Source organism: Rhinopithecus bieti, unplaced genomic scaffold, assembly GCF_001698545.2.
Source record: "Rhinopithecus bieti isolate Rb0 unplaced genomic scaffold, ASM169854v2 scaffold_16175, whole genome shotgun sequence".
In the NCBI taxonomy this organism is placed as follows: domain Eukaryota; kingdom Metazoa; phylum Chordata; class Mammalia; order Primates; family Cercopithecidae; genus Rhinopithecus; species Rhinopithecus bieti.
Window position 1 is genome coordinate 707,273 of NW_016808491.1, and position 27,009 is coordinate 734,281.

A 27,009-nucleotide genomic window follows, 5' to 3' on the forward strand; every position below is an offset into this window, starting at 1 on the left:
CTCAAAGATTTTTAGTAAATTCACAGTTGTGTGGCCATCCCACAGTCCAATTTTAGAAAATTTTCATTGCCCCAAAGAAATTCCTCATGCTCATTTGCAGTCACTATAAAACTTTTTATTAATGATTGATGTGTGTAATTTTCAGTAATAAAATCATGTATTAATAATACATTTTAATATGACTCTTTTCTAGCCAAAGCATGTTTCATACTAAAAGTAGTTAATTTCTCACTCATTTAATAAACAGCTGGGTGCAGTAGCTCATGCCTGTAATCCCAACACTATGGGAGGCCAAGGCGGGAGGATTGGATTGTTTGAGACCAACCTGGGCCAGATAGTGGATCTCCATCTCTACAAAAAATAAACACCCACATTTTGTAAAACAAATTGTGTATGTTCAGTTTTTAAAGAATAGTTATGTCACCATCTAGCTATTTCTGAGAAGGGTAGCAAATTCGGAATACATGTCTCTGTTTTAAATTTTTAAAGTGCCGTTAGTATGATAATGATGCAGCTAGCAACTATTGAAAGATTTTTTTTTTTTTTGAGACAGAGTCTTTCCGTCACCCAGGCTGGAGTACAGTGGCACAATCTTGGCTCACTGCAACCTCCACCTCCCAGGTTCAAGTACTTTTCCCACCTCAGCCTCCCGAGTATCTGGGACTGCAGGTGTGCGCCACCATGCCTGGATAAGTTTTGTATTTTTTGGTAGAGACGAGGTTTCACCATGTTGGCCGGGCTGGTCTCGAACTCCTGACCTCAAGTGATTCACCCACCTCGGCCTCCCAAAGTGCTGGGATTACAGGTGTGAGCCACTGTGCCCTGCTGAAAGATCTTATTTTTATAATATTGATGATACTCTGTAGCACATAAACTGAAATATATTGTAATACACTGAATGAATAAATCAAGTGAGACTGGAATTGACAACTAAAACCTGTTGGCTTTAATTTTATCTATATATTAAAATTCAAAACTGTGTTTTTTTTATATTGGTTTATATAAACAGAGTAATATAGAGTTGGATTATTATCTTTCCATACCCCAGTGAATCATTTTACCCGTCTTTTAGGATATGGGACCCACTTTGGGGAACACTAGGGTAGGAAAATCGAGGGTAATAAGATTAGTTAGAATCAATTAGGTTGTGGTAGTCCCGGTATGAAATGGTGTTGATAGCTTGATGGTAGTGAGGATTGGGAGAGGTGGAAAAATGAGAGAGAGATTTACACCACAGAATCAATGGGTGCTGGTGATTGATTGGGTGGGTGTGAGGGTTTGAGGAAAGGAAGAAGTCAAAAGATGACTCCCAGGTGTCTGACTGGAGCAACTCTGTGAATGATGGTATTTATCTACAGCCTTAGTGAATACTGGGAGTGGGGAGAGGAAAGGGGGGATGAATCATTTTGGGATGTAATAAGTTTACAGTGTTTATGGGTCGTCCAAGTGAAAAAGAGTAAGTACATAATAGATCTGGAACTTGGAAGAGATAAAAATTTGCAAGTGTATGTATGAAATTGCCAAGGGAGAGTATATAGTATAAGAAATGCCTTCTTTAAGTATATTAGTAAAATTAATGAAACACAACACAATCAGACATTAACACAGTATTTTGTTTTGTTTTAATTAGGAGTCTATGGTGATGTACATCGAGTGAAGATTATGTTTAATAAGAAAGAAAATGCCTTGGTTCAGATGGCAGATGCAAATCAAGCTCAGCTAGGTACCAATGATTAATAATTAATAATAATGCGAACTTGCCCCTTTTGTGTGTGAATTTTCCTTCAAAATAAACAAACACAGCTAGTAGGAATATGATTTTATAAAAGAACACCTCCTTGTGATAATGCCTTCATAAAGCATCTGTCTATATGTTAAGATTAAAAAATATTCATTACTCTTTTAAGTCTGAAGTTCATTTGTCTACTTGAACATATTGTTAATGTCTAGAGCTTTGACCCTAGCGTTTTTCCATTAAGTTTAATAAGCATGATTTGTTTTATTTATTTTATTTATTTCTTTTCCTTCCAAAATAAGTTTTCTGTAACCATTGAGTGGCTTAAAAGTTTGGGCAAACTTTGTAATGATGATGCAAGAAAGGGTTCAATGGCTTCACTGTTAAAAAAGCTGTAAAGTTTTACTCAAAATTTCTTATAAAAATGCCTTGCTTGAAACAAAACTAATGTATTCAGTAACCATTTCATGAATACTTACTGTGTTCCAGGCACTCTGAAACTTCATAGCACTCTGCTCAGAAAATATTTTTTGTTTGTTTTAAATTGCTTTTCTTATAGTAAAAGTCATTTAACATATTTCCTTAAGGGTTTTTGGGTTTTGAAACCCTTTGCACCCTCAAACTGGCAATACAGTTTTAAATAACTACATAAAAATAATTTATGGTAATGTTGACAGATATTACTGAGAAATCTATCCTAATACCTGAATTTTAAAAATTTTCTTCCCATGCGCTAGCAATGAACCATCTAAGTGGTCAGAGACTTTATGGGAAAGTGCTTCGTGCTACACTGTCCAAACATCAAGCAGTACAGCTTCCTCGAGAGGGACAAGAAGACCAAGGTCTGACTAAGGATTTCAGCAATAGTCCTTTGCATCGCTTTAAAAGCCGGGCTCTAAAACTTCCAGAATATCTTTCCACCATCAGCCACTCTGCATCTTTCCAACATTCCGTATGTACCTAATAAGTTATTAATCACTTAGATGATTAATAATCTACAGTATGTGATTTGGGAGAGGTTAAAACCTCTGAAATTGTTCTAACCTAGCAATTGTCCTGGTCTTTATTTACCATCATGCCTTCAGAAGGTTATCTCCAATCCTACACTGTAAAATAGAAAGAGACCTGTTTTAAAATTTAATTTCCAAATGGAGATTTCACAACTAGTTATTTTCAGTTATAAAAGGTCATAAAATAATTTTAGGCAGAAGTATTCCATTGGCACATATTTGTCCATCCCTTTGAAGAAGTAATGACTCTTATGTTAACCAATATAACAAAATCAAATAAATTGTTTATCTAAGAATTTGGTAAAAATGGATTTTGTACTTTTTATCTACAAGCTGTAAAGCCATAGATATGTTAATTACTTAAAAGCTAAAAGTTATTTTCCTGTAGCCACTGTACAGGTCTCTTTATTAACCAGTGTTGTATGTGTGGTTTAGTTATCTTCAAACTCAGGGATTGACAACCTGTAGCCTATGGCTGTTTTGTATGGCCTGTGAGCTAAGAATGATTTTACATTTTAAAATGGAAGCAAAATATTTTGTGATACGAGAAAATTATATAAAATTCAAATTTCACCTTTTATAAAGTTTCATGTAATATAGCTGTACTCATTCACTTACATGTTATTTATGGCTGCTTTTGAGCTACAGCAGCAAAACTGATTAGTTACAGCAGAGACAATATGGCCCATACAGCCTAAGATATTTACTGTCTGGCCCTTTAAAGAAAATATTTGGCAATCTCTGTCCTAATTGTTGAAGTCCTTAATCTACGAAAATGGCAGTTTTGTTCATGGACTTTGGAAATTGTTAAAACAACAACAAAAAAATGGCAGTTTTGTATAATTTGAACTAATACATAAAGGGGAATAACTTTGGAAAAGAGATAAAAGCTGTGGGGGATGTGTGTGTATGTGTGTAAAAATTGAAAAACTTGAAGGTGTAGAGAGGGGTGAAGTCTGGAACATTATTGAGAATGAGAATGGGAAGTGAATAGGAATAGAGAATAATTATTCAGCAGAATGTGAATATCCAGCCTCCCTACTGGTCTCCAGTTAGGCGACATGGAGAAACCTTGAATCCAAGTTGGGCAATGGATCAAACCTCATACCAGCCAGGAAACTGGTAGAGTTAAGGGGGAAAAAAAAAAGTAGATTATTACATGGACCAAGAAATTTAGCAGCTTGTTACTATGGAGTGTAGGGTACATGGACAACAATTAGATACTGAGGCAGGCACCTGTCATCATTAGCTTTTAATTTTTTTTAATTAATAGATTTTTTTTGAGACAGGGTCTCCCTCTGTTGCCCAGGCTGTAGTGCAGTGGTATGATCTCAGCTCACTGCATCCTCTGCCTCCCAGTCTCAAGTGATCTTCCCACCTCAGGTTTCCAAGTAGCTGGAACTGCAGGTGTAGGCATGCCCAGCTAATTTTTTGTATTTTTTTGTAGAGACAGTTTCACCATCTGCCCAGGCAGATCTCTTAACTCCTGAGCTCAAGCAATCTGCCTCCCACAGTGTTGGGATTAGAGACATGAACCACTGTGCCCAGCTTCGTTGTTAGCTTTTTAAATATATCACATCACGCAGGAGCTGGACTCTAGTTGCAACCTACAGAGGACATGTAGGAAGAAGAGGAAAGGATATTAATATTCTTTCAAGTTCTGGGTACTGTACTGGTGCTTTACACATGTTGCCTCATTTAATCTCCATAACAACCTTTTAAAAAAACATTGTGATAAAATACACGTAATGTAAAATTACAATTTTAACTATTTTTAAGTGTACAGTCCAGTATACATTCACATTAAGTACTTTGCACATTATTTTGCAACTGTCACCTCTGTCCCTCTGTAGAACCTTTTCATCATCCCAAACTGAAACTCTGTACCCATTAAGCAGTAACCACCTTTTTCCTCCTAACTCCCAGCTCCTGGTATCCACTATTCCATGTTGTTGTTAGCATTATTATCCATAATAACCTTTGAAGTAAGGCCAGTATTTTCATTGTATTAATGAAACTGAGATTTAGGTTAAATAATTTACTCAAAGTGATATACAAGTGAGTGAGGAATAGAACGTGAACTCAGGTCTGTCTTCCTACAGAGCTAATGATTGTTCTGCTATACTGTCCTCGTTGGCAGTTGTGAGATGAATCTACTTTTAGTCAGTTGACTGTCATGTGATAGACCACTATATTAGTTATGTATGGCTGTGTAACACATCACCCCAAACTTAACAACTTAACGCAGTAGTAAATGTGTATTATCTCATACTGTTACTGCGAGTCAGGAATCTAGAAGTGGCTTAGCTAGGTGGCTTTGGCTGAGTCTATCATAAGGTTGCAATCAAGATACGAGGCAAGGATGTGGTCATCTGGAGGTAGAGGATCCATTTCCAGAATGGCTTAGTCATGTCCCTGTTTGTTGACCAAAGGCCCCAGTTCCTTGTCATGAGGACTTTTCCATAATGTCTTGATGGTGTCCTTCCAAAGCTGATGATTCAGGAGAGGACATAGTGGAAACCACAATGTCTCTTGGCTTCAGAAGTCACACATTGTCATTTCTACAGTATCCTAAGTGTTTACAGAGGATACCTCTGTTTTCTATGGGAGGGGAATAAACAAGGGCATGAATATAAGCAGGCAAGAATAATTGGGGGCCTCCTTAGAACCTGGCAGCACATACATTCAGAATTACCCTGCAAACAGTTGAAAATGTGGAACTCCAGACTATAGCAGACAAGTCAGAGCTGGGAAACTTCGGAAGTACTACAGTTGATTACTGAAGCCAGTGGTATGACTAATAAGAATAAATATAGATTCCAGGCTCAGCTACATTTAAAAGAAAAAAGAATATAGAAAGATTTTTCTTGCCCTTTATATACCTGCACATCTCTTCTGCAAGGATTGAGACAAAATTCCATTACTTAAGGATACATGTCAGTTTTTGAACATCTTTCAGGGAATTCCAAATCAAATCTTTGTCATATGGTTTAGTAATTCTGTTTGAAATGTACTTGAGAGATTTGATGATTGCAAGAGTTAATCTGCTTCACTTGAGAATGGGGCCCAGGTAGTTGACTCCCTCTGATGTTTTCACAGCCCTTCTGTTACAGTGGATGATCTGAAGAACCTTTTCATAGAAGCTGGATGTTCAGTGAAGGCTTTTAAATTCTTTCAGTAAGTCTTTGCTTTCAAGAAATACATTAAAATTATTTAATATGGTATGCAAATTTTAAAGGTAGTTCAGTGAAGTCTTCTGATGGGGGAAGGAGTTTGGAAGCAAAATTCATTCTAAATACTTTCTGTATTTCTTATACCATTTTCAGGAAAGATCGCAAAATGGCGCTCATTCAGTTGGGATCTGTGGAAGAAGCAATTCAGGCCCTCATTGAGCTTCATAACCATGACCTTGGAGAAAATCACCACCTCAGAGTTTCCTTCTCAAAATCTACAATCTGACTTTTCTGTGAATTTTTCTCCTAAAACTGGACCATAATTTCAGTAAAACCTTCAGACATAGACTGAAGCAGCTCAAGACCAATTTTGCCTCTTTGACAAAAATAACTCTTTCTGAGTTTGATATTCAAGTATATTTTAAAAATCAAGGGATGTTCTTTTTTTCTATATCCCCCCTTGCCAGTCAAAGGTTTCGTTTCCCTTTTTACCATGGTTTCTACGAAAATAACCTTCAGGAAAAAGAAAATCAGGAAAAAATGGGTTGTTTTTTTTTTTTCAATAATTTTATTCCCTGTATTAAATTAGATTTGAAGAGGATTAACTTTGTTTTAGTTTGGGTCCAGGTCAGCCTTATACAACATTTCTAAACTCATTTGTACTTAAAAAAAATTTAAATACAGACTTCTAAAATTACTTGATGTAAGTAACTTAAATCACTTATGACCAAGTTTTAATAACTTTGAATCAGAAGTCTGACTCTTGTAGGAAATTATATTCACTTATAAAGTACATCAGATCTTTGCCATATATTGATGGTTATTATGCATAAACACATTGAGTTGTGTTGGAAGCAGATTTATAAACCTGCATGTTTTCTTTGAATGATTTCTTTTTTTCACTGTAAGACACTCCTTTAAATTATGTCTATCTTTAACTTTTTAAGACTATTTGGAAAAATGCAGTGTCTCAGCTGTCCCCAGGGAAATTAAGTGGAATCCAACTAGGATCTGTTAAGAAGATGTCAGAATAACTAATAATTTTATTAGGAAAAAATCATGTTTTAAATTTCAAAATGACACTTCTTTGTCAAGTAATATGATCTTGGAAAATTTTAAAGAAAAATAATCCTACTTATAAACTACTTTTTTATAATTGTTTTCAGAAAAAAAGTTTACAGTCTTAAGGAAAATATTCAGGTCTATCATATGGTTTGACAGATTTTTTAAAAGTTATTTTTGGTAAGGTCTTCTTTTAGAAAAAAATTAATCTCAAGGGTTTTTTGTACCACTATAATCTCTAATACTCAGAATTACTGTGTATTTACTTAATTTCTTATTATGTGCCTTATTATGTGCTTAAGATACAATAGGTTAGAGTTTAAATATCTGGAAAACTATATTGTGGGCTTGGTAAGCATTTTATTTTTCCTTTCTCTGTTTTGGTAAGGATTTAACATTTTTTTCATTGCAATTTTAAGTGGTTTTCAATAAGTAATAGTTTTATCAAATTTTGGTGCTTGGTGCAGAGACGGTGTGGGGGGTGAATGGTTTTGGGAATAATTCAGTGCACACCTGTAGGCCTCTTTACATTGTGACTGATAGGGGTTATTGCATATCAATTTGGGGCTGTAGAGTGCAATCTCAGTTTCATCTTTATCACCCATCAGAATTTGTCTCAGGATTACTTGGTCTTTCTCAGTCCTCAAGCGAGAACTTGCTTTTCTTTGTTAATGTGACTTCATTACTGAGTGCCCACATATTTGGAGTATGAGAAGGTGGGTTATTTCTCATGCTCTGTCCCTCTCTTTTTTGTTGAATGTAAGAGTACATTTTAATGTTCCTTCAGTGATTGTATAATGTAAAATGGTTTCTTTTAATAAGAAACTGCTATTATTCCTTCAATTCTTGATCAGAACTTTTAAAGCAGAAGTAGTCAAAAGGGTCATTTTTTGTCTACCCCTTTTACACTTTTCAGATTATGAAAGTGTCTCATCTCAACTTTTAAAAGAGTAAAGAACATCTTGCTGGGTATGGTGGTGTGCGCCTGTAGTCCTAGCTACAGGCTGAACCTGTAGGCAGGAGGCTACAGGCAAGAGGATCACTTGAGCTCAGGAACTGGAGGCTGCAGTGTGCTATGATCACATTTGTGAATAGCCACTCCACTCCAGCCCTGGAACATAGTGCAACCCCTTCTCTAAAAAGTAAAAATTAAGAAAATCTCAATCTCTTTGCTATATTCTAGTGATTAATTTGAACATATGGAGGTTTTACAGAAGAAATTTTACCGAAAATAGAGACTGCAAGAGATGATACAGATGGTTTAAAAAGCAGAATTCACTCACCACTGAGCAACACTTAGTTGGTAGAATAGAAAGGAAGGATACTAAGTTAAGACTTTTCAAATGGATCAGTTTAGCTCAATAGATAGATATAATCATGTGTGTAGTTGTGGGGTTTTGTTTTTTTTGTTTTTTTACTTACGAAATAAATTTTACCTAGACACAAGGGGTATATGAAGGAGGAAAATAATTTCTTTGCAAAATCTCCCAAAATTTGCTTTTTTTTTTTTTCCCTTCCACACAGGCACTATTATAATTTTCAGTGCCATGTTAAATTGGATTATTTCATTTACTTTAAGTTAGGAATTACTGTGTAATTTATTAATTCATGATTCTCATAACATTCAGCATAAGTGTAGCAAAGTTGCTAATAACGGAAGGGAGATCATAGTGATGTTGAATGTAATTTTGAAGTAGGGAATGGCCTTTTAAGTCTGAGAGAGAACATTTGAATCCTTTTCAGGGATTTGTGTAGGGGTGTGTTTGTGTGTGTGTGTGAATGTGTGTGTGTAGATAAGTGTATATACATAAATACACTCTTCTATAGTTGTATATACATATGCACATTACATACATTTTAATTTATTGACAAAATTAACCAAATTAAGATTTGGAGATGTGGGGTGTTCTTGTTTTAAAATAGCATGTTTGAAACCATCAGTTTGTGTCTAAAATTAGCTGTAGCACATGGATGTTGTCCATATTAAGCTATTTGCTGTTTGAATTATAGAGGTCTACAGTATTTGTGTTGGCATAGTTTTTGTAAAAAAGATTAAAAATCAGGATGGTGGAAAACTAGATCTGTGTATTTCTGTTTTGGCATGCATTTATTCAGTATCTTCCAGCAATGGTTAATTTTCTCTGTTGATCTACCATAGGATCCTATTTTTAAGTTTATTTACTTTATTTTTAAGGAGTATTGTCATCACTTTTCAAGGTATCTTGACTTCTACACAAAGTATATATATTCAGGACTTTAAAAAATAGCAGTACATATTTAACAGTAGCAAATTACACCAAAATGATTTACTTTGAGATTTGAATAATTTGCATAGCAGTAAAATGTGCTTTGTGTAACATACAAATAGAAGAATGACCCAGTATCTTAACTGATACTTACTGGAGAGTATCAGAATTACTCAGTAGCTCTTACAGAATGTCATAAATTCTTTAAGACTAAATATTGTAATCAGTTATTTGAAGTAATGTTTCTGATTTGCCGTTAAAAGTTGCCGAGCTCAGTTTTTGGAGATACCGTTTCTGCCTGCCTGTTTCCTTATAAGAGCAAGGCCTTCTTCGGTTCCAGCTAGTATGATGATCATGGGTTCTGCTTTAGTTGATGAGAAGTGGTTCCTATGAACGCCTCTGTTTAATTTCTTTTTATTTTATTTTATTTTATTTTATTTTTTGGGGTCCCACTCTGTTGCCCAGACTGGTCTCCAACCCCTGGGCTCAAGTGATTCTCCTGCCTCCACCTCCCCATAGTGCTGGGATTACAGGCATGAACCATCACGCCTGGCTCTCTGTTCTTTTCAGTGTCTCCATGCCATCAGTCAGCAATGCTTATACGTTTAGCATTTTGTCATGCAGTTTCTCTTCTGTTCCCACGAGATATTTTTGGACAAAAAAATGACAAACTCAAAAGTACATGTGTTTTTCCCCACCTATCTCTTAGAAAACCTAATGTGTGTACTGCTATTTTAAAACCAAAAAGAGACAGCATGATGATGCATAAAGCATTTTTCTTAACCTTTCCTTTGTCTTGATCTGTTAACAAGAATAAAACTGCCAGACTTAAAATACTCTACTATTGTGCTAAAAGAAATACAACTTAGATTGCACAAAATTTGAAAATATAACTCAGCTGTCTTTTAAAAGAGTTGTGTTGTTATCTACAAGACTATTAGCAGTCTTTTTTCAGAGCAAATTTTAACAGCTAGTTGTGAGTGGTTTAAAATATAGAAAATATTAAAATCTTAGTTTGAAGGGTTTTATAGTGGGAGAAAAAAACAGGACCAAAGTTTATGTGCCTTCTTCAGTAGTCTTAATTGACCTTTTCTTCCTATTTGAGACTAAAGTAGTATCAGTATTCTGGTTTTCAGGAAATATGTACTATATAGTTTTAAAAGAATGTCATCCCACCAACTATCTATCCAAGCAAAGAATCGTAACTGTAGAAATGAAGTCTCAGTTACACTTTTGCCTTTATCACATAATATTCATTATAGAGCATCGTGCAGGTCCAAGAATAGAGCTGCTTGAAATCTTTGTGGTAGTTTCCTTAGTTTATGTAACCTGAGGCATATGTTCCAGAGAACAGGGATATTTGTCTGGTCCAGTGACCTTGGTGATCATAGTCATAATTGAAAGATGCCTAAGGCATGCTTAAATCAGCATTGTCAACTGATTTGTTGTTGTTGTGTTATTTTCACTTCTTGGATCTATGTAGTAGTTGTAATAACAAATATTTAAATAGCTATTTTTTTGATGCCATTAAAAAATAATCATACTCTGGCCTTTTTTTCCCCTTACCATTGTTTCCTAGATCTTTTAAAAATTCATCCCATATCCAGAAAGTACCAATTATAAAGATTGCTGACCAAGCAAAGTTTTGCATCAAAATGTCACCTCATTGCTCTGACCAAAGACTGACTGTTGTGGTTTTAACTCCTCTCTGTGAAGCATTTTGCATTTTCCCCAAGCTCCTTTCTGAAAGAAGACCCAGTGCAGAGCGGCCTTTACTTTCTGTTGCCTACTGTTGAATAGACTACTTAGAGAAAATGGGAGTTACAGTGTGAACAGAATGGATTAGGATGATGAGTTTGATGGGCATTTCCAGTACTGTATCTAAGGAAAAAAAAAAAAAATAGCACAGCTAGGAGCCTCTGACATTGTCTGGTGTTTTACATGGTCTGTTCATCAAAGTTCCCCTTTTCAGTTTGTAAGAATGTTCATCTAACAGAAGAAAATGCTGTAAATATTTGTAACAACATTTTTTTTTAAACAAGGCCAAAAAAGAAAAAAAAGGTTTTTGGGAACAAGTGAACTTACAAAGTGGTTTTTATATAAAACATCAATTGTCTTGTATATTTTGGATAAGCAGCAGTACCAGCTTTCATTTGTAACAGAGTTTGTGGCATTGGAAAAAAAAGGATTCTGTGATTGTTGAAGTGAATTATGTTATAAATGCAAAGAGAAGATAAAATATTAAAAAACATATTTTCTAAATGCGTAGTGCATGGTTAATTCAAGCTTCTGTACACTACAGTATATTCCATTTTCGTTCAGTTTGTATATTTGCTGACTATTACTTGATATCTCTAATCTCTTTTCCTAACAAATATAGCATTGTAGCATGCCTTTTAATAAATGTCATGACATCTGTACTCTCTTAAAATTTTTCTGTGTTCTTGTCTGTACTTTGGGTTTCCCCTTGTCTTACCTGTAATTCTAATGATGTCCTATTTTCTTTTCTTTTCCATAGCCATCCATCTAAACGTGTCATGGTTAGAGAATAGCGAGCACAAGCAGTGTTTGGGAAAAACACAGAATCTACTAACTGTCTCTGTCTTCATTTAGGAATAATTCTCATTTTGAGGAGCAAAGTGCTCTCCTAATCTTTTTATGACGCACCTTCTCTGGCACCGCCCTGTAATGCTGGGGCAGGTTAGCATGCTTTCTTGCTTGCACACTCACTCTCCTTTTTCTTTCTCTCTTTCTCCCCATATTTGCAGTGCCAAACTACAGCTGGAACACTTATTTCCAGTTTTGTTCAGTAGTTGGCTTCCCTATGACATTAGTATACATACACTCTGAGACACAAGGTGTGATCTCAAACCAAGTTTGTGTCCCTTTTAAAAAGGTGACACAGATACCAGCTGATGCTACCTTCCTTTTCCTTAGACAAACATTTTACTTCTCACATCTTTAAAGAATTGTTGGATTGCAGAAGTCTAGACTTAGCATTCGTTGTATATTTTAGCTCGGAAGTGGGAATTTATTTTGAATAGAATAGAAAATTAGGTAATCACTACTAATCTTTGCTGGCTTTTACCTGTAAAATCTGTGGTCTCCATAAATACTACTAGAAAATAAATATGTATGTATTTTGCATGAGGCATTTTATCAGGAAAAGATAACTGTATGACTAAATGAGGCCTTTATAAACTCGATTGACTGTGAAATGCTTATTTACTTAGCAGAGGGGTTATAACCATCATTAAGAGTCATGCAGTGACCCAAGACACCACCTAGTTCAATTTCCAGTTAACAGCAAGGAAGCCCAGGTCTCTGTGACTTGCTCCAGTGCCCTCTATTGCATCCAGGTGTTGCAGTTTCATGCTACCGAGTGCTGCTAAGGTTATAATCTTGAAGTTCTGTACACAGTATTGGAGTGCTTATGTTTTCTCCTGAGAGCCACGTGATGATACGTCACTGCAACTTAAAGACATTGAATAAGTGGTGAGAGTGTTTCTGATGAAGGGTAAAAATGCCTTATCTACTTCTGAAAAATTTTTAAATGTCATTTCGCATTTTAAATTTGAAAAAACGAACAAAAAATGTAGTTACTGTTTGTATGAGTTTGCTAGGACTGCCATAAAAAAGTCCCACAGACTGGGTAGCTTAGACAGCAGAAATGAGTTTCTCACAGTTCTGGAGACTCACAGGACATGATCAAGGTGTCAGCAGTGTTGATTTCTTCCAGTGCCTTTCCTTGGTTTGTCGATAGCTGTCTTTTCCTTGTGCCTTCTGCAAGCTCTTCTGAGTGTGTCTCTGTCCTAATCTCTTCTTATAAGGACATCAGTCAAAGATTAGGGCTCACTCATATTATCTCATTTTGCTCTAATTCTTTAAAAGAGTCTGTCTTGGAATATAGTTACATTCTGCGATTCTGGGTATTAGGACTTCAACGCAGGAATTTGGGGTGGGGGGACACAAAATTCAGCCCCATAGCACTGTTTTATTCATTCAGTTCACCAAGTACTGATTGTACCAGCGCTTGAGCTAGGTGTTGGGAAAAATACAGAGTTAAGCACGTGGTGACTTACCTTTTAGAAATGTGTAATGTAGTAGAAATGTCGGCTTAAATCCACAAATTAAACACAATACTTTTGGACTCTTGCCTTCAATAGGAATCCCCAAAAATGGATCATGAGGCCTCTCTGAGGCACTTCTCAGAATACATATGGCCATAACTATCCTACAGCTAGTTGTGAATATGTAGGAATGTAGACCCTGCCATAATTTCTCCTTTTTACTCTTAGAGATAAATAGCCATATATTTCTAAGACAAATGCCATTACTTAAAGGACAATTGTACAAATAAGAGGACATCGTCAAACAAGCTGTGCCCAATATTTAATGTCTAACATTTGTGATAATTGAACTGGATTGCCAGGTTAGGTATAGTTAGGAGTGATAGACCTATTTGTAGTCTTACTGTTTCTACATCAAAGCTTTTTTTCTGTTGTCTGTTTCAACCTGTAATGGGAATTCATCACTTTATGTGTTTTTATCAAAAGAATTTATACTAAAGTGGTAAAACTAGTAATAATTTTGCTGGAATTACCACATTCTGGAGCCACTGGGTTCTATGTAGAGTTTCCAATTCTACTAGTGTAAAGAAACCAGAAAAGTTAATGATTCTAATGTTCCTAGCAGATTCATATGTCTATTTTTCAATTTTTCTTTCTGTTCTTGTTTTGCTTTGTTTTGAGACAGAGTCTCACTGTGTTGCCCAGGCTGAAGCAGCCTCCAACTCCTGGGCTCAAGCCTTCCTTCTGCCTCAGGCACCCAAGTAGGTGGGACTACAGGTGTGTGCCTGGCTAAGTTTTTTACTTTGTGTAGAAAGTGGGTCTCACTTTGTTCCTTAGGCTACTCTTGAACTCCTGGGCTCAAGTGATCCTCCCCTCTCAGATTACAGTATGAAGCACTGGGATTACAGGGGTGAGCCACTGTGCCCAGCCTTCTCAATTTTTTTATCCCTATATTTGTTCTAAGGATATAGACAGGGTAACAGGAAAAACTCAATATTTCTTTGGGAACAAATTGCCCTCTAATCACTTGATAAGCACCTCCATCATTATTCTGTGCCTAAAATTAGAGAATTGTCTGCTAAGTCCTTGATCCTGCAAAATACAAATTCACATTCTAACCTGTTAACAGATTGTCTTCAAAATAAAACTGGTATTAACTACATTAATGTTAGATAAAGTACACTTTAGGGCAAAAGGCATTATTAGGGATGGATTTCATAATGATAGAGTTCTATAGTAGAATATAGTAATGCAACTGAAAAAAAGGAAGCTCGTTCCACTACATGGAAGAACCTCAGATGTGGTGTTGAACAAAGGAAGCCACACACAAACACATACTGTATAATGTCATGTACATCAAGTTCAGAAACAGGATAGTTACCTTTGGAAAGGAGGTAATTGAGAGACAGTATGAAGTGAGTTTCTAGTATCTGGTTAATGTACTTTGTACCAGTTACCCAGGAGTGTTTTAAAAATTACTATAATTGAGCAAGGACCTATCAACCAATTATTTTCTTAAGTCAGCAGATTATTCTAGCCGATAAGTAAGGCCCTCTTACAAAGAACCCGAGATACCATGGACTGAGTTTCGTCGTGAAACTCTCCTACATATGCATATATTGCATTTCCCTGACCATGGCATATCTATAGGAAAAATATTTCACTGACTAAAATAAAAAACCTGTTATCAAGTAAATTTTACCCTTCCAAACACTTTTACATCCAACTAGATTGAGAAAGATTTAATTAATGTGTTTTAGTTTTGGTTTTGCCACTGTAAGTCTGATCTGGTGAGCTATTTGACATCTAACCCCTAATATATTTCCGTTTTATTTTTTGAGACAGGGTCTCCCTGTGTAGCCAAGGCTAAGTGCATTGGTGCCATCAACAGCTCACTGCAGTCAACCTCACAGACTCAAAGCAGTCATCCCATCTCAGCCTCCCAAGTAGCTGGGACTGTAGGCACCCACCACCACACCCAGCTAATTTTTTATTTTTTTTAGAGACGAGTTCTCGCTATGTTGCTCGGGCTAGTGTCAAACTCATGGACACAATCCATCCTCCCCCCTCAGCCTCCTGAAATGCTGAAATAACAGGAGTGTGCCACCGCACCTGGCCTCCTATTTTATCAAAAGAAGCAAGAAAGACCTACCTAGGTCTCTGGCATCCTAAGAGAAGACTTTATTAAAAAGTTAAGAATCTTTTTTTTGAGACTGAGTCGCTCCGTCGCCCAGGCTGGAGTGCAGTGGCACAATCTTGGCTCACTACAACCTCTGCTTCCCCGGTTCAAGCAATTCTCCTGCCTTACCCTCCCAAATAGCTGGGATTACAGGCATGCGCCACCACACCCAGCTAATTTTTGTATTTTTTAGTAGAAACAGGTTTTACCATGTTGGCCAGGGTGGTCTTGAACTCCTGTGATCCACCTGCCTCAGCCTCCCAAAGTGCTAGGATTACAGGCATGAACCACCGCCCAGCCAAAAGTTAAGATTTGTAATACACAAGTATTACTATGATAAACTTCCATGTACCCAGTACCCAATTGCAACTAGTGGCCAATTTTGTTTAATCTGTTCTTCACCCCACCCCTAGGATTACTTTTATTTTTTCATTTTTATTTTTTGAGACGGAGTCTCTTGTCGCCCAGACTGGAGTGCAGTGGTGTGGTCTTGGCTCACTGCAGCCGCCGCCTCCTAGGTTCAAGCAATTCTGCCGCAGCCTTCCGAGTAGCTGGCACGCACCACCACACCTGGCTATCCTAGGATTTCTTTTAAATCCTAGTAATCATATAATTTCATCTGTAAACATTTCAGTATAGAAGTCCATACATACACTGCAGTTGATAAAGGCTTTTGCAGTTTCCCTTTCCATCTTTTTTTTTTTGGTAATTTATTTGTTGAAGAAGAAACAGCTCTTTGGTCTGTAAAAAATTCTGACGTGAATTGTGCTGATTACATGTAAATCAAGAAGAGCTCATTCAGATTCTGTTTTTCTTTTCTTTCTCCCTGCCTCCCCTTGCCCCCCACCTTTTTTTTTTTGTAAGAATACTTTATTGATGGCATTGGATACTTGCATAATGTGTCTTGTCTTTTGATGGCAGTGTCTATTGATCATTGCCTAGATCCATTAACTTTTAGGGACTGCAAGATGGCAAAGCTGTAATTCTAATTCCTTTTGCTTATATTAGTTGGATTTCTTCTTATAAAAGAAACCCCCATATCAACTATTTGGTTACTTTGAGGTACAGCTTCTATAGAAAAGGCAAAATAAATGCTTAGTTTTTTTTTTTGTTTCCTATTCTCCTCCAAAAGTTTGCCTTTTATAAAGCCTGTTTTATGGAAGCAGAAACATTTGTAAAAATAGACAGATATAATGAAACTTTGTTTCTGTCACCTAACTTACATGATTCATATTCTGTGTTGTATCTTCTATACTCCTGCCCCCCTTCCCTTCTACTGGGTAGATTATTAACTATTAATTTATTTTATATAATAGTTTTCAAATGTATTGGTAAAAGTTTATAATGTTTTAAAATCTCTGCCTCGTTAGTAATTATATCTTCTTGTTTTTGGAGGGATGAGGCCTTGCTGTGTTTCCCAGGCTGGTCTCAAACTCCTGGCTTCCCAAAGTGCTTAGTATGCAGAAGCTAGTCACTGCACTCGGCCTATACCCGTTTTTATTTATATTTATTATTTATTTACTTCTTATTATTATTTGAGACAGAGTCTTGCTCTGTCATCCAGACTGGAGTGCAGTGGCACGATCTCAGCTCACTGCAATGTCCGCCTCCCAGGCTCAAGCAATTCTTGTGCCTCAGCCTCCCAAGTAGTTGGGATATTTGTGTTTTTAGTAGAGATGTGGTTTCATTCACCTTGTTGGCCAGGCTGGTTTCGAACTCCTGGCCTCAAGTGATCCGCCCGCCACAGCCTTGCAAAGTGCTGGGATTACAGACGTGAGCCACCGTGCCCAGCCTGGATACCCATATTTAATTACTGGTTTTCAGTTGTGCCTTTTCTCCTTTTCTTGAGCCATCTTGCAGAAGTATTTTCAAATAACCTGTTTTTCATGTGTTTTGATCCCCCCATGTTTGTTTTTTCATTTATTAGTGTTTCATTTCATTTTAACTTTATGCTTCTTTTATATTTTTTATTTTGTGTAACTTGATATGTTAATCATAACTGTCTGCTTAGATTGCCCTGTGTATCCCTATGAATTTTCAATGTACATTTATCCTTTATGACAAAAACAATATATATGAACTTGAGAATGAAATGTAACTAGGTAGAAATAAAAACTTATTTAGGTAGGAATTACTTTGAAAAAAAAAACAAACGTCTGCGGCCATACTGCCCTGACCGTACCCGATCTCATCTGGAAAAAATGCCAAGGTTTAGGATTGTCCTGATGGCTCCCTCACCCTCATGCCTCTTATTGCTGTGCTTTAGTGTGAGCTGATTTGACAGATATATACGTTGCCAGAGGATCCAAAGTTGTAAAAGTCTAGCCATGCCATCAAGGAACATTATAATAAAGATGGAAAGCACTAGTATGTCCTTTCTTGCAACATGAACTAGCTTACAAACTAAGTCTAAGTAATTTACCTGATTTATTGAGCATCTAATGTTTTTAACCATCTCTCAATATGGTCCAAGAATAGTAGCTACCAGTCCCAGATTTTCTAGAACAGGCAGACCATCCTTGTGTTTTCAGAACACTTCTAGTTTTTTTATTCAAAAAAAAGTTCTTGGCTGGGCGCGGTGGCTCATACCTGCAATTCCAGCACTTTGGGAGGCCAAGGCTGGTGGATCACCTGAGGTCAGGAGTTCAAAACCAGCCTGGCTAATATGGTGAAACCCTGTCTCTACTAGAAACACAAAAAAATTAGCCAGGCATGGTGGCTCACGCCTGTAGTCCCAGCTCCTCCGAAGGCTGAGGCAAGAGAATCACTTGAACCGGGGAGGTGGAGATTGCTTTGAGCCAAGATCCAGGACTGCAGATTTAACTGTGTGCTTGGTGTATGGCGTTAGCTCAGTTAGAATGAATTTATTCTAAATTCTTTTAAATAAGGGCATAAAGATTGAAGAGATTACAGGGTTCTAGTGACAACCCCTATTTAGTAAGAAGTAGAGTCTTCTTTATAAGAAATAAAGCACCCATGCAGAGACCAGCATACAGTAGATTATCTGTTGACTATCTGCCATTTCCTTTCAGCTAGGAGCTTCTGGTGGAACCAGCCCCAAATTCTTTTCCCTGGCAGTCCCCATGACAAAACCACTGAGATAGATCATTATTGATAGGACCCTGGTGCTTGTAGTGACTTGGTGGCAGCAGTTGGGTTAATACAGACCGACACCTTCTCTAAGCCAAGTTGCCATCTGATGAATGAAATACCCAGAGAGCTGAGCATATACAGAAGGAAAATGGAGCCTTGCCTCAGCCTACAAAAACATCTCTCTACATAGGGCTTCGGGAATTCAGTGACAAACTCCAGTAGCACAACTATATTCGAGTGTATGGATTCATAGATCATAGGCCTCACTGAAGTTTATTGCCTCTGACCTGTACATTTTTGTAATAACCATAACTTCTTCCATGATCTTCCCCAGAAGCATAGATTGCCCATATATGGGCAGTCCCAAGGAGGCCAAAATAGTCCCGTGTACATTGTATTAGTTTACTAGGGCTACCATAACAAATTACATACAACAAACTGGGTGGATTAAATAATAGATACTCATTTTCTCACAATTCTGGAGGCTAGAAGTCTGAGATCAAGCTGTCAGTCAGCAGGTGTGGTTTCTTCTGAGGCCTCTCCATTGATTTGTAGAAGGCCACCTTCTCCCTAGGTTCTCATGTGGTTGGTTATCTTTTGGTCTGTGTGAGTCTGCGTCCTAATGCCCTCTTAAAGGATACCAGTTATATTGGAGTAGGGCCCACCCATGTGGCCTCATTGTACTTTACCTCTTTAAAAGCTCTATTCTCTTTGAGGTGCTGTGGACTAGGGCTTTGGATTTGTCAGGGTTCTCCAGAGGGACAGAACCAGTAGGATAGATAAATAGGTAGGTAGGTAGATAGAATTGGTTCATGTGATCGTCGGGGCTGATAAGTCTTACTACAGGCCATCTGCAGGCCAGGGAAGCCAGCAGGGGGTGGCTCAGTCAAGTCTGAAGGCCTCAAAACCCAGGGAAGCCACTGGTCTAACTCAGTCCAAGGCCAAAGACCTGAGAACCCAGGGGGCTGCTGGTGCAAGTCCCAGAGTCCAAAGGCCAGATAATCTGGAGTTCTGATGTCCAAAGACAGGAGAAAAAATGGTGTCCTAGCTCTAGGAGAAAGGAAATCTGCTTTTCCTCTGCCCTTCTGTTCTATCCAGGCCCCCAGACAAGCTGCTGCAGCCAAGAACATCCCCTCACAGAGGGCTTTCTTCCTGGGAGGAGCAGAACCACAGCTTTTCTTATCTTGCCCCTGGCCACCTGTTGCTGAGGCTTATTCCACCCAGACCCCACTCATGGACTGGAGGCTTCCTTGGGCATGACATGCTAAGATACTGGGGCCTTAGTCCTGGCTTGCAAGGTTAGGCAAGCCGAGAGGACCCCAGCTGCTCTGCACTGACAGAGGCTCTCTACCCAAACTTTAGTCAGGCTTAGAAACTTTTTTAGACTAGGCCTCATTCTTGGACCTTGTTCTCAAGAGCCCAGTTTTAGCAAGAATCCTGGCAGTTTAAAAAGAATCCCCTTGACCCTTTATATCTGATCACCCTGACCTGACTTCAGCAAGAATCCTGTTTGGTAAATGTAGTAAGAATTTCCCTTACCCTTCATTTCTGTCTCCTCTTAGTAATTTTCCATCTACTGACAACCCTTCCCCAACCTACTCCTTGCCTATAAATCCCTACTTGTTCCTCGTGAGTTTGTAATTAAGCCTGATCTCTCCTATCTCAATCATTTTTTTTTTGAAACAGAGTCTTGTTCTGTCACCCAGGCTGGAGTGCAGTGGTGCAATCTTGGCTCACTGCAACCTCCACCTCCTAGGTTCAAGTGACTCTTCTGCCTCAGCTAATTCTGTGTTTTTAGTAAAGACAGGGTTTTACCATTTTGGCCAGGCTGGTATAGAACTCCTGACCTCAAGTGATCCACCCACCTCAGCCTCCTGAAATGCTGAAATTACAGGCATGAGCCACTGTGCCCAGCCTCAATTATCTTTACACCTATCAAGATCATTCTGAATAAAGTCTTCTTTCTCATCTTAACAAGTGTCAGAATAATTTTTTCTTTAACACCTCCCTCACAATCAAGGGCTCAGCCCCTAGAGTGGGGATGTCACTCAGAGAGAAGCTTACCATTGTTCCCTCCCCCAGCTCTAGTGCCCTGGCTGGGAGATTGTGCCTGCGGGGAGAAACCCACCATAAAACAGCTTTTCATCTCTTTCAGAAGGAATTTAGCTCATTGCAACAGAGTGAAGAATTTCAAGTCTAAAAGCACTCTCAAGGTCAGTGAGGTGTGATAAAAGGCTACTAGGAGAATATTCAAGATACAGGTTAAACTGTAGAAGGCTGGTTTGCAGGAGAGAACTGGGAATAAGATAGCTGGAAGAGTCCCCCTAGGGTCAGAACAAAAATCAAACACTGACCAAAAAAATTGTTCAGTTGAAGAAGCCAGAATTCAATTGTATAAATTTTAGAGCAATTTGTGCTCCCAGAGTACTGTTGAAAACACTAGAGCAATCAACTGATAATAGTGTGGTTTTAGCAGGTTGGTGGGGTCAGTGAAAAGAGGAGGAGAGACCCACCAAAACCACTGATTCCAGAGTGACTGTGGGCATACTCAGTTCTGTACCTCCTGAAGGAACAACATTAGTGGCTAAACACGGTGTGGAGAAAATGGACTTCACTAAAATAATCCAGTCATTTACTACACAAATAAGCACATTATAATAAGCTCCAGAGAAGGGGGTATCAGCACCCAGAGTTACTACAATATGTGATTTTCAATGTCTAGTTTTAAAGTAAAAATTACAAAGCACAAGGAAACAGGAGAGTATAACCCAAACAGCAGAAAAAAAGCAGATGCAGAAATTGACTGTAAGAGGAACCAGATGTTGCATTTATCAGAAAAAACTTTAGCCATTATGAACCTGTTCAAATAACTAAAGGGAGCCATGATTAAAGAAGTAATTGAAGGTAGGGTGACAATGTCACATCAAGTAAGACAATATCAGCAAAGAAATTGAGATTATTAAAGGAACCAAATGGAAATTATGGAGGTGAAAAACACAATAACTGAAAAATTCACCAGAGGGCTCAACAATAGATTTGAACTGACAGAAAAAAGAGTAACAGACTAATAGAGATTAGACACACTGAAAAACAGAAAGAAAAAAGAATGAAGAGAACCTTAGAAATATGAGACACAGCATAGGACAAATGTCGAAAGTAAAAGACAATGAGGAAATCTTTAAGCAGCAAGAAAAAATAACTCATTACTTATAAAGGAACCCTAGTAGAATTAGTGGCTGACTTAGCAGAAACAATGGAGGCCAAAAGGTAGTGGGATAACATTCAAAGTGTCAGAGAAAGAAACTGTCAACCAAGAATCCTATTGCCAGCAAAGCTGTGATTCAAAATGAAGATAAAGATTTCCCAGAAAAATAAAACTGAGAGAATTTAATGTTGGCAGCCCTTCTTTAGAAGAAATACTAAAGGAAGTTCAGGCTAAAAGCAGGTAACCTTACAACCTTCTAGTACTTTGGAACACTAGACAGCACTGCAGGACTGCTCTTGAGGGCCATTGTAAGCTGTGAAATCACCAAGAAAAATGCAAAAAACCTGGCACTAAATAGACCACAAGAAGGACACTTGTTTACAGAATGAGAGCTGATACAAGAGGTTTGTGTGTCACCTTGTTCAGCCTCAGCTGGGAACACGTAGGTTGAGCAATTCAAATATTTTTACCACTGTGTGCATGTTGCAAATGACCATGAAAATATCTTAAGTGTTGATTTAGGAATTACAAACTTTTAGCAAGTAGAAAAAATTCACAAATAAGGAATTGTGAATAATGAGAATTGATGGTATATCAAGAATAGCATTAAATGTTAATGGATTAAATCACCCAATCAAAAGAAATGGCTTGCCAAGGTAACTGTAACTTGATTTAGATTAAAACAACACAAAACAAAAAACAAGAGTGGAAGAAAAATTATAAGCCTTGTACATCCCCTCAGTCCCAGCTTGCAGGGGAAGCAGGAGTCTTCTCTGACTTGTAGTCATATGCATATGCATACCTATATAGGTGGAGTCAGGGAAGAGAGGACAGCATCCCTACTTTTCTGAGAACCCACTGAAAAGAGACCTGGGGCTTACAGTTTTGATTTGAACTCATTTGCCTTCAGAATCAGAAAGCATATGTGGGCCAAAGCTGAATTTCCAATAATGCCTCTCCCTATAGAGCAACCACATGCTTTCTTCAAGAATGATGACATCTATCTAATGAGTAATGAATTAAAAAGATATATTTTTAAATGCTGGTAAGGATTAAGTGAACTAAACATTGCCACACTCCACTGATAGAAGTATAAACTGGTACTATGTTTTTTGGAAAGCAGCTTAGTAATATACACTCATACCTTGGTATCCATGGGATCTTGATTCCAGAACCCCCTGAGGTATGAAAATCCACACATGTTCAAGCTCCTCATATAAAATGGCATAATGTTTGCATATACCTTACATACATCCTCCCACATACTTTATTTCTTTTACCTTCCAAAATTATGAATGTAATAGTAGCATATCAGAATGTAATAAAAAGGATTCCATTTAAGGTGGTTTTCCTTTTAAAGCACAGATTTTTTTTTTTCTTCGAGACAGAGTCTCACTCTGTCACCCAGGCTGGAGTGCAGTGGCACAATCTCAGCTCACTGCAACCTCTGCCTCCCGGGTTCAAGCGATTCTTGTGCCTCAGCCTCCTAAGTAGTTGGGACTACAGTCACGTGCTACCATGCCTAGCTAGTGTGTGTGTGTGTGTGTGTGTGTGTTTAGTAGAGATGGGGTTTCACCATGTTGGCCAGGCTGATCTTGAACTCCTGACCTCAAGTGATCTGCCCACCTCAGCCTCCCAAAATTGTGAGATTAAAGGCATGAGCTACCATGCCCGGCCAAGCACAGATTTTTTTTTTAATGAATTTCTTTAACAGTTCATACATCAAAGCAATAAACACACAAACATCCAGAGGGAAAAAATGAGGTTATAAAGTAGCCTAACTCAGCACCCCTGTGAGTTTGCTGCAAGTCTACCAACAGGGGCCTCATCTAGAAGGACTGCCCAGAGTCTGGACTTGGTGCTGATTAGCCACACTCTCGTATACTTTAAATCATCTCTAGACTATATATAATACCTAATACAATGTAAATGCTGTGTAAGTAGTTGTTGTACTGTATTATTTAGGGAATAATCACAAGGAAAAAAGTGTGTACATGTTCAGTACAGATGCAGCCATTCATTTTTTTCCCTAAATACTTTTAATCTGCCGTTAATTTAATCCACAGACGTGGAACCCACAGATGTGAAGGGCCGACTGTACATCAAAAGCCAAAAAATGTTCATCACCACATTGATATCAATAATGGAAAACTGGAAACAATTCTCAGTGTCCAGCAACTATTTCATCCAGCAATAAGAAACAATAATAATTATGTCTTTGTAATGGAAAACTAAGAAGCCTTAAAAAAAAATGTACATCCCTTCATGATAAAAACCCTCAACAAACTAAGCATCAAAGGAACATACCTCAAAATAATAAGAACCATCTATGACAAACCCATAACCAACATCATACTGAACAGGCAAAAGCTGGAAGCATTCCCCTTAAGAACTGGAACAAGACAAGGATGCCCACTCTTACCACTCCTATTCAACATAGTACTAGCCAGAAGCAAAATCAGAGAAGAGAAAGAAATAAAAGGCATCCAAATAGGAAAAGAAAAAGTTATATCTCTTCACAGATAATGTGATTCTATACCTAGAAAACCCTAAAGATTCTGCCAAAAAGATCCTAAATCTGATAAATGACTTCAGTAAAGTTTCAGGATACAAAATCAAGGTATGAAAAATCAGTAGCATTTCTAAACACCAATAAGTTCAAGCTGAGAGACAAATCAAGAATGCAATCTCATTTACAATAGACACACACACACACACACACAAAATACCTAGGAATACATCTAACCAAGGAGATGAAAGATCTCTAAAAGGAGAACTAAACAAAAACACGCAGCCAGGCACCGTGGCTCACGCCTGTAATCCTAGCACTTTGGGAGACCGAGGCAGGTGGATTGCTTGAGGCCAGGAGTTCGAGACCAGCCTGGCTAACATGGCGAAACCCTATCTCTACTAAAAATACAAAAATTAGCCGGCCATGGTGGCGCATGCCTTAATCCCAGCTACTCAGGAGGCTGAGGCAGGAGAATCACTTGACCTTGGGAGGCAGAGGTTGCAGTGAGCCAAGATTTCACCACTGCACTGCATCCTGGGTGACAGAGCAAGACTCTATCTCAAAAAAAAAAATCAAAACAAAACCACTGCTGAAAGAAAGCATAGATGACAGAAACAGGTGGAAAAACACTCTATGTGCATGAATTGGAAGAATCAATATCATTAAAATATCCATACTGCCCAAAGCAATGTACAGGTTCAGTGCTATTCCTATCAAACTACCAATGTCATTTTCCACAGATTTAGAAAAAACTATTCTAAAATTCATATGGAACTTAAAAAGAGCCTGAATAGCCAGAGAGCAAAGTGAAGGCATCATTTCAGTCAACTTCAGACTGTACCACAAGGCTACAGTACCCAAAAAGCATTGTACCAAAACAGACACATAGGCCAACGGCACAGAATAGAGAACCCAGAAATAAAGTCACACACCTACTACCAAAGGATCTTCCACAAAGTTGACAAAAATAAACAATGGGGAAAGGGTTCCCTATTTAATAAATGGTGCTGGGATAACTGTCGATCCATATGCAGTAGAATGATACTGGATCCCTACATATCGCCATATACAAAAATTAGCGCCAGATGGATTAAAAGCTTAAATGTAAGAACTAAAACAAAAAAAATTCTAGAAGAAAACCTAGGAAATACCCTTTTGGATATCAAGTTCAAAAGTAATTGCAACAAAAACAAAAATTGACAAGCGGGAACCTAATTAAACAAAAGAGCTTTTGTACAGCAAATGAAACTATCAAAAGAGTAAACAGACAACTTACAGAATGAGAGAAAATATTTGCAAACTATCCATCCAACAAATGTGTAATATCTAGTATCAGGAAATTTAAAAATTCAACAAGCAAAAAACCCCATTAAAAAGTGGGTGAAGGATATGAACAGACACTTCTTAAAAGACGTACAAGTGTCCAACAAATACTTGAAAAAATGCTCAACATCATTAATCGTCAGAGGAATGCAAATCAAAACCACAATGAGATTCCATCTCACACAAGTCAGAATGGCTATTATTAAAAAGTCAAAAAATAACAGATGCTGGTGAGGCTTCAGAGAAAAGGAAATGCTTATACACTGTTGGTGGAAAGGTAAATTAGTTTAGTCACTGTGGAAAGCAGTTTGGAGGTTTCTCAAAGAACTGAAAGTAGAACTATCATTTGACCCAGCAATCCCATTACTGGGTATATACCCAAAGGAAAATAAATTGTTCTACTGAAAAGACACAGGCACTCATATGTTCATCGCAGCACTATTCACAATAGCAAAATAATGGAATCAACCTAGGTGTTCATTAACTGTGGATTGGATAAAGAAGATATGGAATATATACACCATGGAACACTACACAGCCATAAAAAATAATGAAATCATGCCCTCTGCAGTAACATGGATGCAACTGGAAGCCATTATCCTAAGCGAATTAACGCAGAAGAAGAAAACTAAATATAGCATGTTCTCACTTACAAGTGGGAGCTAAATATTAGGTACTCATGGACATAAAGATGGAAATAGTAGACACTGGGTGTTACAAGAAGCAAAGAGGGAAGGATTGAAAAACTGCCTATTGGGTACCATGCTCACTACCTCAGTGACAGGTTCAATCACACCCCAAACCTCAGCGTCGTGCACTATACCCTTATAACAAACCTTCACATGTATCCCTGAATCTAAAATAAAAGTAGAAAAAAAAAAAAAAGATGGCCGGATGTGGTGGCTCATGCCTGTAATCCCAGCACTATGGGAGGCCAGGGTGGGAGGATTGCTTGAGCCCAGGAGTTTGAGACCAGCCTGGACAACATGGCAAAACCCCTTCTCTACAAAAAATAAACAAAATTAGTCAGGCATGGTGGCGTGCACCTGTAGTCCCAGCTACTTGAGAGGTTGAGGTAGGAGGATTGCTTGAGCCTGGGAGGTCAAGCGTGCAGTGAGCTGAGATTACACCACTGCACTCCAGCCTAGATGACAGAGTGAGACCCTGTCTAAAAAAAGGAAAAAAAAAAGATGTTATAGAAAAATATTTCTTCAAATGGAGAAATATTTGCCATGTGTATTGCTACTTGAAAAAAGATCATCAGTATATACATGATTTTATATTTAAACTTTTTCTAGGTATGTATATATGGCTCAAGCCTGTAATCCCAGCACTTTGGGAGGCCAAGACAGGCGGATCACGAGGTCAGGAGATCGAGACCATCCTGGCTAACACGGTGAA

General features: G+C 37.9%; 1 protein-coding gene across 1 annotated transcript in view; it reads left to right on the forward strand.

Annotated features, from left to right (window-relative positions):
• Positions 1-11,488, forward strand: part of PTBP3 (polypyrimidine tract binding protein 3) — a 120,994-nt gene extending 109,506 nt beyond the window's left edge. Inside the window, 5 exon segments of the mRNA XM_017886743.1 lie at positions 1,631-1,723; positions 2,473-2,623; positions 2,625-2,687; positions 5,845-5,922; positions 6,072-11,488. Of these exon segments, the coding sequence (XP_017742232.1) occupies positions 1,631-1,723; positions 2,473-2,623; positions 2,625-2,687; positions 5,845-5,922; positions 6,072-6,204 (518 nt within the window). The 3' untranslated portion in view covers positions 6,205-11,488.
• Positions 11,489-27,009: the final 15,521 nt, after the last annotated feature.